Source organism: Desmodus rotundus, chromosome 6 (assembly GCF_022682495.2).
Source record: "Desmodus rotundus isolate HL8 chromosome 6, HLdesRot8A.1, whole genome shotgun sequence".
Taxonomy (NCBI): Eukaryota; Metazoa; Chordata; class Mammalia; order Chiroptera; family Phyllostomidae; genus Desmodus; species Desmodus rotundus.
This window is the reverse complement of record NC_071392.1, coordinates 49914157-49926481: the sequence shown is the minus strand read 5'-3', so window position 1 is coordinate 49926481 and position 12325 is coordinate 49914157. Positions and strand designations below refer to the sequence as shown.

General features: G+C 39.7%; 1 protein-coding gene and 1 long non-coding RNA gene across 7 annotated transcripts in view; one reads left to right on the top strand and one right to left on the bottom strand.

The window, feature by feature from the left end:
• LOC128781168 (uncharacterized) overlaps window positions 1–12325 on the bottom strand; it is a 60514-nt gene that overhangs the window by 16179 nt on the left and 32010 nt on the right. The gene's annotated exons all lie outside the window — the stretch shown is intronic.
• The window catches only part of LAMB4 (laminin subunit beta 4), a 113471-nt gene that overhangs the window by 88925 nt on the left and 12221 nt on the right, over window positions 1–12325 (top strand). For 5 of the 6 annotated variants that reach the window (XM_045193449.2, XM_071221683.1, XM_045193454.2 and 2 more), the window contains 2 exons: window positions 6580–6724; window positions 10836–11043. In XM_045193449.2, the coding sequence (XP_045049384.2) occupies window positions 6580–6724; window positions 10836–11043 (353 nt within the window). Of the gene's footprint in view, window positions 1–6579; window positions 6725–10835; window positions 11044–12325 lie in introns of those variants that run through there. The other variant, XM_071221685.1, reaches the window with a different exon arrangement.

The window sequence follows — 12325 nt, the reverse complement described above, 5'->3', positions numbered from 1 at the left end:
GTTGGTACATTTGAAGTTGTACCAGAAGCTCCTTACCCTATCCTCATTTTTTGGATTTGTTTTTCTTCTTGCTCTACTGATTGAATGTTTTATTCTTCCTTTTATTCTAAATCATTGATTTGATTCTTAGCTTCATCCACCCCACTGCTGATTCCCTGTAAATTTTTCTTTATTTCACTTAGTGTAACCTTCATTTCTGCCTGGCTCTTTTTTATGCTGTTGAAGCACCCGATGAGTTCTTTGAGTACCCTCATAACTAGTGTTTTGAATTCTGTACCTGATAGATTGCTTATCTCCGTTTTGTTTAGTTCTTTTTCTGGAGTTTTGTTCTTTTCTTTCATTTGGGCCATGTTTCTTTGTCTCCTCATTTTGTCAGCCTCCCTGTGTTTGTTTCTATGTACTAGATAGAGCTGCTTTGGACTCCCTGTCTAAGTAGCATGGCCTATCGTAGAACAGCACACCAGTAAATTGGATGGGGCAGAGCCTTAGGTAATGCCCAGCTCTGGGCAACCCATGTGAACCAGGTTGATGGAGTCTCAGATATGGTGTTGCCACTCTGTGGCTTGGGAGGGGAAGGGCTCAGAAAGGGGACAATTGTGGTGCCTGGCCTCTGGAGTTTTGTCCTGGAGAAAGCCATCCCTTGGCACTCACCCTGATGCCAGACACTTCCATTTCTCCCCATGTGCCACTGGTGCCCTTCCAGTTGCTGCCCTAGTGCTGAAGCCCAGAGGAGTGAGTCTGCATAAGTCCTAAGTTTGTTGCAGGCCCTTTAAGAGGAGACTCCTGAGACTCTTGCAGCTTCTTTTGCCACCCTAACCCCCAATGGTTTTTTCAGCCAGCAGTAATGGGCACTTATCTTCCTGGCCCTGGAACCCTGGGCTCAGCATTCTGGTATGGTGCTGGGATCCCTCACTCCAAAGGTATCCCTCCCAATTTTTTTTTTACAAAAATTGAGGAGCATTTTTAATATTATGTTGAGCAAAGTAAAGCATTAACACTCCCCAACCAACACCCAATAAACTATAGTCATGCTGTTCACAAGATAATTGCCAAGGGTTCTCAGAGTGTACTTCCAGCTGCACAAGTGGAACAGTGTGCGAGGAGGTGAAGTTTATCGGGCACTGCTGCTCCCTGGAGAGGGTCAGCGTCTGGACCTGGAGACGTGCGATCATATAAAGATGATGCCCTAAAAGTGTCTCCGCCACTGGGACAGACTCATGCTGGGACGATGCTGGCCGCAGAAACAGCTCCTCTCCATCCCCCTAACCAGGCTCCCTAACCTTGCCAGACTGACCGCCTCCCTCCCCACCCCACCCTCCGTGGAGCCAACTCCTGCCCTAGGGCCCCAGGGGCCCCCCCACATGCACTCAGGGCCACCATCCCCAGCAAGCTGGCCCAGCACCTATGTAAGTCTATCTGAACTGTTATCCTCCTGCAGCACCTGTGAGTGAAAAGGTGAGAGTTGGGAAGGGGAATCCAGTGTCGACCCCCGGTAACAAACCCACAAGGGGGCACACGTCTGCGCCAGCCTCCCTCCCAAATTTTATCTACCACAGATGGGTGTGTGACCACCCATTCCATGTCTCTGCGCCACCATGCCTCTCTATGCATCTCCACGTCTCCACCCCTCCTACCCATCCAGAATAGTGTGAATTTTTAAAAAAGATTTTATTTGTTTATTTCTAGACAGAGGAGTAGGGAAGGAGAAAGAGAGGGAGAAAAGCATCAACATGTGGTTGCCTCTTGCATGCCCCCTACTGGGGCCCTGACCTACAACCCAGGTCTGTGCCCTGACTGGGAATCAAACCAGCGGCCCTTTGGCTTGTAGGTCAGTGCTCAATCCACTGAGCCACACCAGCCAGGGCTAAATGTGACTTCTTTAATTCCTTGTTGTTGGACTTCCATACAGGTGCATTTTATGATTCTGGATAGTATTTGTTTTGTAGTATAATTATATTTTTGCTGTGGTTGTGTGAGTAGGCAAGCTGTGTTTACCCTGACCTCCATGTTGGCTGAATCAACTGTCTCCAGAAAGTTGTTTTAGACTTCTGGCCAAGATGGAGGTGTAGAAAGATACATTTCGCCTCCTCGCACAACCAAAAGAAGGACAACAATTTAAAAACAAAAAAATAACCAGAATTGCCAGAAAATCAAACTGTATGGATGTCCTACAACCAAGAAGTAACAGAAGAAACATTCATTCAGACTGGTAGGAGGGGCAGAGACGGGCAGCCGAGGCAGAGAGGATGCACAGCAAGGCAGCGGCTGGCAGACCAGGTGGTCTCACATTTGTGTGCAAATAAACCAGGAGGAACAACTGACTGCGCAACCCAGGGTTCCAGTGAGGAAAAGGAAAGCCTCAAAATCTCTGGCTGTAAAAATTTGTGGGGGTTGTGGTGGCAGGAGAAACTCCCAAACTCACAGGAGGTTGTTAGAGAGACCAATGGAGTCCTGGAATGTGCACGAGGCCACCTACCCAGGAATCAGCACCAGAATGACCCAATTTGTTTGTGGGTAGCTGGGTAAGTGACTGAAAACCTGCTGAGAGATGAGCCAAATGGCATTGTTCCCTCTTGGACCCCTCCCCCACATTCAGTGCCACAGTGCAGCAATGTGGGTTGCTCCGCCCTGGCGAGTACTTAAGGCTGCGCCTCTTACTATGTAGTAGGCACACCCAGACAAAAAAAAATGGCCCAAATGAAAGAACAGATAAAACTCCAGAAAAAGAACTTAATGATGAGGAGATAGCCAACCTATCAGATGCAGAGTTCAAAACACTGGTAATCAGGATGCTCACAGAAATGGTTGAGTATGGTCACAAAAGAGAGGAAAATGAGAAGGCTATGCAAAGTGAAATAAAGGAAAACATATAGGGAACCAACAGTGGAGGGAAGGAAACAGGGACTCAAAGCAATGATTTGGAACAGAAGGAAGGAATAAACATTCAACCAGAACAGAACGAAGAAACAAGAATTCAAGAAAATGAGGAGAGGCTCAGGAACCCCCAGGACAACTTTAAATGTTCCAACCTCTGAATCACAGGGGTGCCAGAAGGAAAAGAACAACAGCAAGAAATTGAAAACTTATTTTGAAAAAATAACAAAGGAGAACTTCCCTAATCTGGCAAAGGAAATAGACTTCTAGAAAGTCCAGGAAGCTCATAGAGTCCCAGAGAAGTTGGACCCAAGGAAGCACACACCAAGGCACATCATACTCACATTACCCAAGATTAAAGATAAGGAAGGAGAGAATCTCAAAAGCAGCAAGAGGAAAGGAGACAGTTACCTACAAAGGAGTTCCCATAAGACTATCAGCTGATTTCTCAAAAGAAACCTTTCAGACAAGAGGGGGCTGGCAAGAAGTATTCAAAGTCATGATAAGGAAGGACCTACATCCAAGATTACTCTATCCAGCAAAGCTGTATTTTAGAATGGAAGAGCAGATAAAGTGCTTCCCAGATCAGGTGAAGTTAAAGGAGTTCATCATCACCAAGTCCTTATTAAATGAAATGTTAAAGGGACTTATCTAAGAAAAAGAAGATCCAAACTATGAACAGTAAAATGACAGCAAACTCAACAACTATCAACAACTGAACCTAAAAACAAAAACAAACTAAGCAAACAACTAGAACAGGAACAGAATCAGAGAAATTGAGATCACATGGAGGGTTATCTATGGGGCAGGGGAGTGCAGGGAATATGGGAAAAGGTACAGGGAATAAGTAGCATAATTGGTAGGTATAAAATAGACAGGGGGAGGGTAAGAATAGTATAGGAAATGTAGAAGCCAAAGAACTTAAAATGTATGACCCATGGACATGAACTAAGTGGGGGAAATGCTGGAGGGCTGAGAGTACAGGGTGGAGGGGAGTAAAGGGCAGAAAAAAATGGGACAACTATAATAGCATAATCATTAAAATAGTTTTTGTTTAAAGTTTTAATATTTAAGTACCTATAATTGAATCTTTAATAATTTGAAAAGATTTCATTTATTTTTCTGGTCATTTGATAAGTATACTTTTTGATTACCTAGTTTTCTTTAGGTTTTTTTTGTTAATACATTATAATCATCTTAAAAGGATGAACATAATTTTAGGTATCTTGTGAATAACATTGTATTCATCTCAAGAACCAGATGAAGTGTTCGCCAGGTCACTCTTTTTTTAAAACAATGAATTTCCTTCTTTATTTTTAGAGAAAGGGGAAGGGAGGGAGAAAAAGGGAGAGAAACATGGATGTGTGAGAGAAACGTCCATCAGTTGCCTCTCATATGCACCCCAACCTGGGACTGAACCCATAACCCAGGCAGGCCCTGACTGCGAATCAAAATGGTGACCTTTCACTTTGTGAGAGGATGCCCACCCACCTGAGCCCCAGTGCTCAGGGTTCACTTGCCCCTTTTTTGACAATATACATAGAGCCTTTGATTTAAAAAAAAAAAAAAACCTATTAAAGTACTGAGTTTCTTTTTTTTTTTTTTACCAATGTTAGGTTAAATATTATATCAGTCATCATTCCTGTTTACATGCAATAGAAACCAATTCCTGAACAAAAAGGAAGTGTACCTGAAATGTCCCAGAGAGAAGAGGAGAGAAGAGAGGAGGACAGAGGGTCAAGCTTAGGCAAGGGGTGAGAACTACCTATGACACATGTGTGTGCACCCACACACAAGAATGTGCATGCACACACAAATACTGTAGAGCAAGAGTTTGATCTGAGAGCCTCACCCCGTGGGCCTCAGCCCCAGCTGGTCCTGCGTCCTTGCTCCACATGTCATGGAATCCAAGTCTGGAGCAGGCCTCTGAGAAGCCAAGTTGGAGAATTTCCCTACACATATACTAAATGTTGAACATTTTTATTTGCATATCATAATTTTGTATTGCTACATAGTTTTTCACTTACGTTATTCTTTATTACTTTAATACATATTTATGAGTCACTACTATGTGCCAGACATTTATCTAGATGCTGGAAACACAGTGGTGAACATAAATGCAAATTCTGGTCTTACATCCCAGTAGTTAAAACAATCCTTAATTGTTTAATGGAATTTTAAACTACTATATTGAACCTTTTCCAAAACCAGAGATTTCACACTTAAACAAACCCCATTAAACTATACTTTTAAAAGATAGCCCCTGTAGTTCATATTAGCAGAGTCTGGTTTCATCAGCCCGTGAATGGGGAACTGGAAAAGGGTGGGGGCAGGGTTGTCCAGTGGATAAAATGGTGTGGTATTTTCCTCTTGACTAGGAAGGGAAAGAGTGCCAGAGAGATTGCGAGAGAATTCTCAGGAGTGCACTGTGACAGAGGATGGATTGCAGAAAGATGTTTTAGGGGTGAAGTAATTTAGCAATCTCTTTCTTTCTGGGTATGGTATCAACTACTGTCCGCTGAGGTTTCATCTGTATAATTTGGCACTTTCCTGTCCAGAATATGTATTCCTGTAATTCTCATTTTACTGTTATGTATTCTTACTTACTACTATCCATTTTTTATATTGAGATATAATTGACAGATGTTCAACCTAATGACTTGATATATGTGTATATTGCTAAATAATTAGCACAAGTTTAGTTAACATCACAGTTACATTTTTTCCTTGTGAGAACTTTTAAGATCTACTGTCTTAGCAACTACTATCTATATTAAAGTTTAAAATTTCTAAAGAATCAAGGAACAACTCAAAAAATTAAGATACATGTTTTTAATCATGTAAATATTTACTTTTTGTTTTATTATTTGCCATTGATATAATTAAACCCTTTCCCACAAAATATGTATGGTTCAATTAATCAGGCTTCCTTTGTGGGGAAATAAGGGAGGTCCCCTGGTCATGTTTGGTCCTAATTAGCCATGTTCCTGTCACATCCATCCAACGCAGCTTGGCTGGGTGGCCCTGTCCTGTTGCTTCTGTTTTTTTTTTTTTTCCTCAATTTTGTTGGAATCCCAAGAAAAAGTCCATGATCTTTCTCAAATCACACATTTAAGAATTTACATTTCTAGGTTGCAAGGCTTTTAGTCCTATCATTCCTTCACCAAATGTACAAAGTGCTTGAAATTTATCTCCGCAGCCTGCACAGAGTTCAAACTTGCTTCTTAATAGAAGGAATGCTCTCCTTTAAGCTTTTGACAGAAGTGCATTATTTGAATTGGAGGAAGGTTTAGACAATGACTGTTTTAACTTATGTAAAAGAAAATGCTCTCAACTTGTTAAACATAATGACCACTTTAAGTAAGTAGTCCTAAGTAATTTCTACATAATTGTTGATATTTTAAAATGCTAAAGTCTCATTAAAACATAATTTGTGCCAGGAAAAGTCAAATGTTATTTTCAAATAATGATTTCTTAATAGTAATGATGTTTTAAAAGATAAATTTACATCATTAGCAAATATCATAATGAAAACAAATATCTTTTAAACGAGACCTTTAAAATGTTTTAAAATTGTTTAATTATCTACACTTCTATTTCAATTTTGGTTACAGTTTTATTTGGTCCAGCTAAGCAATTGAACATCACAGAATATGCCTAATCATTGTGTCTTTTCCTCATTGTTGTTTTTTTTTCTTATTCCAGATACAAAATATAAGTAAACTGGCAGAAGTTTCCCAAAACAGTACCTTACAGTTAAGTGAGAATCTGAGGAATATGAAAAACCAAAGTGAATCTGAAGAAGAAAAAATGAAACTTTTAATCAAAACACTGAAAAAGTTTTTGTTAGGTAAATTTTTTAATATAGCACTAGTTTTTGTTTTATTTTTGAAAATGTATACTCAAACATCACAACCAATTCCAAATTACATTGATTGGAAATGACATGCCTAAATTAGGGACATAATATACCCCTTGATTTAAAATTTCTTAATGAAATAATCCCAAAATATTAACTCTGTACTCACCCCAAAATGAGGTTAATTTAGTAATAAATACTAGAATTTAGTCAAAAGAATGAACTTGGTGTTTAAAATTATTTTTGTAAAAAAGGAAAAGTTCAACATGATACCTATATCAGATTCCTTCTTGTTAGGATTCCATACTTTTCTCTGTTGACAGAGTATAAAATCAAGGTATGCCAAATTTTGGTTAGTGTATCAAACATCATAGCGAGGTAGCATCTCAAATGTTGGTTATTAACTATTACTATTTCCCAAGTCTCATATTGCTCTCTCTGACTGACCAAAAGGGACTATTTAATTAATTATTATAATAAATTATTTGAATTATGAACTTATTTCTTACTATGCCTAGTTTTGGGAAAGGCTTATTTTAAACTCCCGAGAATTTTTAGTTAAGATAAAAATCAAATAATACAGCTGGAAATTAACATGGAGTCTTATTCTCAGATGATGCAGTTTGGGTACAACATTATAGAGAATCATTTTCAAGAGGCTTCGTTTTTCATAGTCACCTTCCAAATTCAACAATTTAACACTCCGCACATGAATTAGCTGTCAGTTGGGATGTCTGTTACATTGTGGGCAATCACTTCACTAATCTGTTTAATATTTATAAGAAACCCCTGTGGCCAAACTGAGATGGAAGTATTTTTTTCCATCTCAATGATTCTAGAAATTGTATTTGCAGCTTCAAGCCCTGATTTTCATGGTAAGAAAAGAATTAGGCAGTCAACAGGATCAATAAAAATGACCAAAATAATCAGTAAAAATGAATGGTGTTGGGATCAGCCTACTGGACATTTTGTTTGTTTGTTCAGAAGCAAATTTTCAATGAGTTAGGAACTGGTTGCAGAAGGAGCACGTTAGCTATTTCTTCACATGCCGGCTGGCCTGGCACAAATGAGACTGCCAGGCCACTTGTGTGAGAGCGGTGCACTGGGTCTTAGAGGTTATTCCCATGGCAGTCCTATTTCTTGTTGCTACTGAATAAATTTCTAGTAAAATTTTTACTTTAATTAACCTAAGAATTGAAAAAAAAAAAAATGTGTCCAGATCGTTAGAGCAAAAATTAGACTGGGCAAAGAGAAAAATCCTATTCTATAAAAGAAAATTCTCTGGTCAGAGCCCAAGACCCTGGGTCACCAGGAAGCAGTGCCTTTCTCCACCCATTTCTCTCTTTTCCTTGCTGTAAAGCCCAAATAAAGCCGCCTTAGATTTTATGGTGGCCCCACTATTCAGTTCTCCTTTGACCATTTAATATTTTCCTTGTGATCTGAATTACTTATGAACTAAGTTATGTGTCATTTCTCCTGAAAGTCCCATATAAAAAATTTGAACTTATGATCTCATAATAAATGCCAATAAGTATTTGATGACTGAATATGTGATTAAGTTTAAGTCATATTTTATTAAAATATTTTTACAAAGAGAATTACTATTTTTAAAGAGCCAATTCCCTCATTGCATTATAATATGGTTTTAATGTATTCAAAAAATGCTTTTCACATTTTTCCAAATATATTACAGGAAGTAAAATATTCTTTTATAGAAAACAAACTAACTAATGCAAAAATGATTACAAAAAATTATATACTCATGTCATGCTGCCTAAATGCAAAAAACTATCTCTTGCTCCCACTGCCTCCTGACCAAAGTCCAAGTTACTTCTGGGACTTCTGTATTGCCTGTACCTCTTCCCCCATTCTACCCTTATCCCCAACCCGCTGATAACCCTCCACATGATCTCCATTTCTCTGATTCTGTTCTTGTTGCAGTTGTTTGCTTAGTATTCTTTTTTTCTTTAGGTATGGTTGTTGATAGTTGTGAGTTTGCTGTCATTTTACTATTCATAGTTTGGATCTTCTTTTTCTTAGATAAGTCCCTTTAACATTTCATATAATAAGGCCTTGGTGATGATGAACTCCTTTCACTTGACCTTATCTGGGAAGCACTTTATCTGCTCTTCCATTCTAAATGATAGCTTTGCTGGACACAGTAATCTTGGATGTAGGTCCTTCCTTATCATGACTTTGAATACTTCTTGCCAGCCCCCTCTTGTCTGAAAGGTTTCTTTTGAGAAATCAGCTGATAGTCTTATGGGAACTCCTTCATAGGTAACTCTCTCCTTTTCTCTTGCTGCTTTTGAGATTCTCTCCTTATCTTTAATCTTGGGTAATGTGAGTATGATGTGCCTTGGTGAGTGCTTCCTTGGGTCCAACTTCTCTGGGACTCTATGAGCTTCCTGGACTTCCTGGAAGTCTATTTCCTTTGCCAGATTAGGGAAGTTCTCCTTTATTATTTTTTCAAAATAAGTTTTCAGTTTCTTGCTGTTGTCCTTTTCTTTCTGGCACCCCTACGATTCAGAGGTTGGAACATTTAAAGTTGTCCTGGAGGTTCCTGAGCCTCTCCTCATTTTCTTGAATTCTTGTTTCTTCGTTCTGTTCTGGTCTAATGTTTATTCCTTCCTTCTACTCCAAATCATTGCTTTGAGTCCCAGTTTCCTTCCCTTCACTTTTGGTTCCCTATATGTTTTCCTTTATTTCACTTTGCATAGCCTTCTCATTTTCCTCTCTTTTGTGACCATACTCAACCATTTCTGTGAGCATCCTGATTACCAGTGTTTTGAACTCTGCATCTGATAGGTTGGCTATCTCCTCATCATTAAGTTCTTTTTCTGGAGTTTTTTCTGTTCTTTCATTTGGGTCATATTTCTCTGTCTCTCTGCTCCTGTTATGTTGTAAGGGGAGGAGACTTAGGTATGCACCAGGGTGGGGTAACCCACTTTGCTGCATTGTGGTGCTGTATGTGGGGGAGAGGTCAGAGAGAGAACAATGCCACTTGCTTGGCTCTTGCCCACTTTCAGTCCCTTCCCCCACTACCCACAAGCGAATTGGGCTCTTCTGGTGCTGATTCGCAGGTGAGTGGGTTTGTGTATGTTCTAGGACCCTGTGGGCTCCTCCAACAGACTCTCCTGCAAGACTGGCAGTTTCTCCCACCACCACAACCTCCAAAGGTTTTCACAACCAGAGGTTTTGAGGCTTTATATTCCCTCGTTGGAACCCTGGGTTTTGTGGTCTGTCCCACTCCCCAGTTGTTCCTCCCAGTTTATCAGAATGCAAATGTCAGACCACCCAGTCCACCAGCTGCTGCTTTGCTGCTGGTCCTCTCCTCTCCAGCTGCCCATCTGCATCCCTCCCACCAGTCTAGATGAATGTTTCTCTTTTAACTCCTTGGTTGTCAGGTTTCCATACAGTTAAACTTTCTGGCAGTTCTCGTTGGTTTTTGTATTTAAGTTGGTTGTTATCCTTTTTTTGATTGTGTGAGGGAGCAAAGCATATCTACTTATGCCTCCATCTTGGCCGGAAGTCCTATAACAGTTTCTCTATATGTTATTCACATTTACTTTACTCTGTATTGTCACATTCCCTTTCCAAAATAGGCCTTTGAGTAGTGGCATCAGATATAATTATCCACTTATGCAAATGAGCAAAAATTGTGAGCCTTCTTAATGCCATGGAGGGTTAGAATCAAGTTTTGTTGGGTCTGCACCCAATGCTTCTCCATTGTCTCATTCATTGTGTTTAAATCTTAATGACAGGCATCTAAACATTTTAACTGCTTTTGACTCAGTGTTTATAATAATCAATTTTTGCTAGGACATTTTGGAGAACATAAGCAGTATTTAAAGTTGGTAGTTTTTTTTACTTTTCTAACAACCATTTGTGCAGCATGTGTTCAGCCCTACCTTAGCAGTATTTCTTTCTGAGTAAAGGAAAAATGAAGCATGAAGAAGAATCTATGGGCCATTACAATCTATTCTAGGGACACACAATCAAATGCAAGTGTGGTTGACTTAGAGTTCATCATCGCTATACTTAAAAGATACAGGATTTGATAAGGACATATAATGACTTAAAACCCACCTTTTTCTTTAAGAGGAAAATGTGCCTCCAGAGGACATAGAAAAGGTTGCAAATCATGTACTTGACATCCACCTGCCAATAACATCACAAAACCTAACCCATGAACTTGACAAAATACAGAAACTTATGCAGCTTGGTGAGGACTACAGGACAGATGAGGACAAGCTAAATAAAGCAGCGGATGAAGCACAGAAGATTTTGGTGAAGGCAAAAGCAGCTGTGTAAGTACCATACTACTATTCTCATCTTGCTCAAATGGTCCAGCTGTTAAAAAGCCATCTAAAAAATATTTTCCTACAGATCTGTAACATTCAAATGAAATTACCTTCCAATAATTTAGTGCCCAAACTGAGGGCTAAGCTCTCTGCAGAGGGGCCTGAGGAAGCTGAGAGATCGGGAGGCAGTGTGTGAGGGTCCTTGCTTCCCCTTTTCCTTAGATGCAAAGGCCTTCCCAGCAGTCTGTTACCTCTTCATGACAGTATGCGCCAATAAATGCCGTGTGCTAATTATATGCCAATCTTTTAACACATGGTGGGGATATCAGAGTATTTTTCCCTTCTTTTTACCTATGTTTTATAACTGCTAAATTTACAATAATAAGCAGTACTTTGGATATCTAAATTTTAAAAAGATTATAATAAAAAGATATGATGTTGACTTAGCCGAGCAAAAAGGAAAAGTTGTTTTGCTGTTTTATGCACATGAAGTGCTGCGGGTCAGGGCCATAGGGTCGGTGGGTGGTGGAACATCACCAGCATCTACCACCACCTGGATGCCCTGCAGACTAGAGGCCTGAGCTGCCCTCACTGTCTCATGAGCCACTTCTATAAATAAGGTGTACCAGCCTCAGCTGTAAGGCCAGCCCCTTTTTTATATTTTCATATTTAAAACTAGGAACACCAATAGGGTCAGCAGGAAATCTCTGTACCTTCCTCTCAATTTTGCTACAAACCTAAAACTGCTCTTAAAAGTAAAATCTTTTCTTTTTATTTTTTTTTAAGAGAGATTACCACTAGGAGAGGTTGCTTTAGATGAGGAAGGGGAAGTTTTGCAATTTAGCTATTTTGCTCTGGGCGCAAGCATTTCTAATTATTCTTCTGCAGAGGTCTGTCTGATATTTCACTTACTTGGTGCATTCTTCCAAAGGTGATTGTGAGCCCATAAATCTAAGTAGCTGTTGAATGTTGGCTTGAGGTGAGCTAATTTCTATAAAATCGCCTATCACTTGGAATGCTTGTGATTTTAACCTCTGACTGGGCCCCTGGGCAGCTGGAATGTCAGTGAAGCTTAAATAAACCTGTATAAACACAGCCTGAAAATGCAGGGCCCTTAGTTCTCTCTTTGCTCTCTGTGGAGCCTCTTGACTCTCTCACCTCCACTCCAATAAAGATTCAGAAACTGTTGCTTAAGTTTGAGAAATTACAGAACTGGAATTGACTGAGGATAGCTGTTTGTTCAGAGCTTGGCAGTTACATCCCCCAAACCTCTCTGCTTATGACAAAT